At 53.8% G+C, this 4,787-nt stretch overlaps 3 protein-coding genes across 3 annotated transcripts; all 3 read right to left on the reverse strand.

Moving 5' to 3' along the window:
- Positions 1 to 350: 350 nt before the first annotated feature.
- DQ04_10451000 (hypothetical protein) lies at positions 351 to 917 on the reverse strand (the record flags this gene model as incomplete). Its single annotated transcript, XM_009316252.1, has 1 exon — positions 351 to 917. One exon carries the CDS (start codon positions 915 to 917, stop codon positions 351 to 353), a length of 567 nt encoding a protein of 188 aa, XP_009314527.1.
- A 586-nt stretch (positions 918 to 1,503) lies between these two features.
- On the reverse strand, positions 1,504 to 2,055 carry DQ04_10451010 (hypothetical protein; the record flags this gene model as incomplete). Its single annotated transcript, XM_009316253.1, has 1 exon — positions 1,504 to 2,055. The coding sequence occupies one exon, from the start codon at positions 2,053 to 2,055 to the stop codon at positions 1,504 to 1,506; it is 552 nt and encodes a 183-aa protein (XP_009314528.1).
- Positions 2,056 to 3,287: 1,232 nt separating this feature from the next.
- On the reverse strand, positions 3,288 to 4,739 carry DQ04_10451020 (hypothetical protein; the record flags this gene model as incomplete). The annotated part of the gene is made up of 1 exon (XM_009316254.1): positions 3,288 to 4,739. The coding sequence occupies one exon, from the start codon at positions 4,737 to 4,739 to the stop codon at positions 3,288 to 3,290; it is 1,452 nt and encodes a 483-aa protein (XP_009314529.1).
- Between the last annotated feature and the right edge of the window lie 48 nt (positions 4,740 to 4,787).

Genomic DNA, 4,787 nt, shown 5'->3' on the forward strand with positions numbered 1-4,787 from the left:
GGTCATCGCAAGCCACAAGAATACACGTGCAGCAGCACCAGAAGCAGTAAGGAAACACACACACACACAGAGATATAAACCTCTACGCCACAGGATCAACTGCGCACTGCTGCCTTCAGCCACACTTGCGGCAAGTACAACAGGATCACGGGGTACGCACAGTCAAAGGCATCAACACTGGCACAGAGGCAGCCAGAGGCGTTGCTCTCCTCACGTTTTGAGACAAGCTTGGAGAGGCCGGAGGAGCAGTGCATTGTTCTCTTTGATTTCCTATCTCCTCTCCCTCTCGTGCGCGCCCACACCCATCCCCGCCCTCTCTGACGCCGAGGGAACAGACGCCGCTTCTCCAATCACGAAAGTGTACGCATTGGCTTTGAGTTTAGGTGAACATAGCGCTCGATAACGCCCACCACCTCGTACACTTTCATCGGTCCAGCCTTGTCCTCAGCGGCGGCGGCGCATGCGGCCCCCAATGTGAGCTCCTCCGGGTGCTCGTCGAGCCACTCCTGCAGCAGACAGCACCGCGACGATGAGGGGCGCTTCTGCACGCCATGTTCCTGGCCCTGACCCTGCTGTTGTTCTGATTGCTGCCGCTCGCGCTGCTTCAGTACGAGGAGCGGCTCTCTCAACTTTCCACGGCTTCCGTCCACCATCAGTGTGCCGATGCGCAGCGAGCAGCGTTTCTCGTTGCGCGAGTCGCCCTCGATGCGGCCGAGTGGTACCTCCACCGCCGCCACCTCCTCGCCGGCAACAGCATTGCAGGAGCTCTTGACGGCACCAACTGGTTGCTGCTGCTGCTGCTGCTGCTGCTTCTCGCGGGCTTCTTCCAAGAGCTTCGGCGGGATGGCCACCTTGCCCTGCAGCTCCAGCAGCAGCATCTCCTGCAACGGGCCGGACGGCGCCACAACTTGAATCATAACTCGTGCCGCAGTACCTTTGTCTTGTGTCTTACACGCGTCCAGAGTGAAGATGGAAGTGTCTTCTTTCTTCCTATCCCTCTCCTTCTCTCAGCGTATTCCTCACCCTGTGCGCAGTTCGCCGTACCAGGGCCGCCGCACTCCGTCCCTCGTGCCGAGCAGCACACGCGCACACACACAAGGGCGAAAGAAAGAAGAAATCAAAAAAAAAAACCAAACGAATTTGGAAGAAGAAAACAAAATGGGCAAAAACAGTATAGGCACTGCCTCAAACAAACAAATAAAAAACAACGACATAAAAATGAAGGCCAACAAGAATCCTCAAGAAGCGCGCCGCCACCCGCGCTCACAGACGCTGAGGCCCCTGCTAACGCTATCGCTGCCTATTCGCCACCAGTACTGTCCTCCAGAAGCTTATGCAAGCGCACACACACACACCACCCGCACACAGCGACGCATACACACAGACCCATGTGAATGTGTATGCGTGTGTGTGTGTGTGTGTGTGTGTGTGTGTGTATGCATCGCCGTGTGCGGGTGTGGGAGATAGAGAATGTGGGTGTGCCTGAATGCATGCACAGCCCTCTCACTGATCCTTCACCCACGGGTGTGGCAGCTCACGCTCCGGGAAGTGCTCGTGCCAGACGCGCCGCATCATGTTGTTGCGCGCGATAATCTCCCCGTGAAATGTCCCCAAGTTGTATTTCCAGCGGTACGCCATGAGCCGCTCGTTGTCTTCGCGCCTGTCGGCGACGCATGTGTAGTAGCGGTCGCGCTCCTTCTGGCACTTCCACGTTGTCCACATTTTGTCCTGCAAACAGCGCGCCATCGTCTTCTCCATCTCGGCGCACTGTCGCTCAGCTTCGTTGGCGACGGCGTCCTTCAGCTCCTTCACCACCATCGGCGGAAAGCGCAGCGCCTGCAGGTGGTCAATGGTGCCGAAGTCTTCCTCATAGATCTCCTCAATGACGTTCTTCGAGTTGTCGCGCTTCTGCTGCACGGCTGCAGAGGTTAAGCGCGCGTACCGACGGCGCTTCTCCGCGGCCTCCTCCTGCTGCTTCTGCCGTATGAAGGCGGCGTCCACGTCTGCGCCGGCATCTACTGCTGTTGCTGCTTCACTGCTGGCGCGCGTCCCCATCCCTAGTCCCAAACACACACACACACACACACAATGCGCGCTGGCCTACTACAGGAGAATGCGAGGTAAAGGAGAACAGGAGAAGCACAATGAGATAGGGCCCATAGGTCCCCTCACCAAGCACCAGTAACTGCAGACCACTGCATATGCACGTATGTAAAACCGTGTATGTGCGTGTATGTGTGTGTGTGTGTGTGTCGAGGCGTGGGAATGAAGGAAACAGAGAGTGGTACGGCAAGTGGCAGTGGCAGTAAAAGATAAGGGGTACAAATCACACGACGTGTTTCTTTAATGGCTTTCATTCCTCTGATATTCGAGTAAGAAGGTGCAATGTGCAACACACCTCTATCAGTAGATACAGCGGAAACATCAGCAACAATCATAACATATAGCAGCAACAATAGCAACAAGAAGCTGCAGCGCCTTTATTTCCGAGGCACAATTTAAAAAGGACGCAAAGGCACATTTATAATCTTATAAAGATACATGTCAGGGGTGCTGTCACTTTTTTTTATTTGTTTGTTTGTTTGTTGTTGTTGTTGTTGTGCGGAAAGCGACGTTCTCTGATCAGGAGTACGTCTTTCACGCAGACGCACCCACTGACTCCTGCCCCTCCCCCCAAAACCGCATGGTGTCTGCGCGTGGAAATATATTCCCCTCGCGGAACCGAGACATACATACCATCACCACCACCCGCCGCCTGTTTCTCTTTTCCTTCTTTTTTTTTTCTTCTTGCCAGACGCACATACCATCTCTCTCCCTCATGTGCTTGTATGGCACCGTTGTTCGTATTGGAGTATACGGTTTCGAAGAGAAAATGACATATCGCAAAAAAAACTATTTACTTTCTCACCCCCGTGGCTGTCGCTGCTGCTGTTTTGTTGTTTTCGCTATCCCACTAGCGACGCGGTGCCATAGTGCGGCGCTGGGATATTATATATGTATATAATATAATATATATATATATATATCGACATAATGAGCCGTGGAGCCCTCATGTTGAGAGGTATTGTGTTGCGGCGAAACGCAACAAGGAACAAAAAAAACAGTATTCAACAAAGGCTGAAGAAAGCCGGAAAGGAATTTTTCCAGCGAGCACGGGTAGTGTATTCTTCTGTTGTTTTTTTTAATGAATGAGCTCAATAAACAGGAGAAAAATCTATTGGAAAGACAGCAACGTGGGAGAGCAGCAGAAGCAGCTGCTGCAGCAGGCAGAAGTACGGAAGTTATCGCTACGCAACAACAAGACGCTTGTCGCTACCGTTGTTCTTGTTATCGGTCTCCACTCCATCACTGCGAGCATCGCCCAAAACGTCGGGACTCATACTGCTGCACCTACTGCTACTAATACTGCTACTAATACTGCTAGTAGTGCTCCTCCTTCCTCTTCTTTTTGCTGTGTTGGTGATGACGATAGTGGAGGTGACACCATCGGACGCATTCCTCCCGTTCGCGCCATTCGTGGGGGCTCCACCCACCAGAAGGCCGCGGGCGTCCTGTAGAAGAGTTGTCACCTCCGGCTTTCCTTCTCCCGTCTTCTCCTCGTGGGTACCCTGCTCACTCCACTCCTGCTGATCCTGTCTCGGTTGCGCTTCTTTATAACAATGCGGATGTACTTTCTCCTGGTCAGTGTATTGTGGCTCTTGTCCATCCGGCATCAACCTTGCATCGTCATTCAGCAAAGCTTCGCATATCTGTTGTTGTTCCTCTTTTTCCTTGCCATCATAAGCATCATCATCCTTTTGTTGCACTTCAATCTCGCATGCCCCGAAATACCCCTGAATTTCCATCTCGGTCACACTGCTCATCTCGCTCGAGTGCATAGAAGAAGAAGAGGAACTCCATGCCGCCATAGAATATAGCGCAGCTGCCCTGTCTCTCGCACCTTGCGCCTCAGGCGGCTCCACCACATTGACATGCCTCTCATTCCCCACCTTTTCCTCTTTATTAAGCGATATGGAACCGTCAGAATTTTTTTGCGTGTCTGAATCAGCATGTGTTTCCTTCTTTTGGGGCTGCTGCTGCTGCTGCTGACCAAGATCCAGCACCTGCGCCATCTGCACGCCATAATCCTGTGCCTCTTCACTGTTCACGACGTTGTTCGAGCTGGCGACTTTGTTCTGTGTCCGCAACACCTTAGAGGAGGCCGATTCGCTGCGCGAATAACTATCCCTGAGCGACGATGATCTCCTTGTTGCAATGGCAGGTACGGCGCTACTCGACAAGCTCCGAAGAAGCACATTTTGTGCATCGCTTGTGCTCTCGGGCCCCCGCCTGCTCTCAGGAGCCACAGGGTCTGCTGACGTGCCTCGCTTGCCAGCGTACAACGATGATGGTGTAGCAGACGGGGCGGGGCGGGTTGTAGAAGGCGATACATTCGGCATCAGCGAGCTAGATGCTGTTGAGCGCGGTGTCGAAAAACCAGGCAAACGGGGTACGGGAGATGCTGGCTTCTTTGGTCTTGGTGTCGGTGTACGCCGTTCCTGTGTATCCTGTTGTTGTTGTTGGCCCTGTTTTTGTTTTTGAAGCGGCTTCCGCTTCTGTCGCTGTTGTTGTTGTTGGGTGTCACTGGTCTCTACAGCGTTTAGCACCCCGTGGCCGGCGGCGTTGCCCACGGCCTGCTCGCTCGCAGTGTGCACGCTCGGCAGCGACGCACACGAGGCAAAGAGTGCGCTGTCACCCATCGCGCTCGAGCTCCGCAGCGGCAGCGGCAGCGGCGTCCCTGCCACACT

This window comes from Trypanosoma grayi, assembly GCF_000691245.1.
Source record: "Trypanosoma grayi strain ANR4 Tgr_1045_V1, whole genome shotgun sequence".
NCBI classification, from domain to species: Eukaryota; Euglenozoa; class Kinetoplastea; order Trypanosomatida; family Trypanosomatidae; genus Trypanosoma; species Trypanosoma grayi.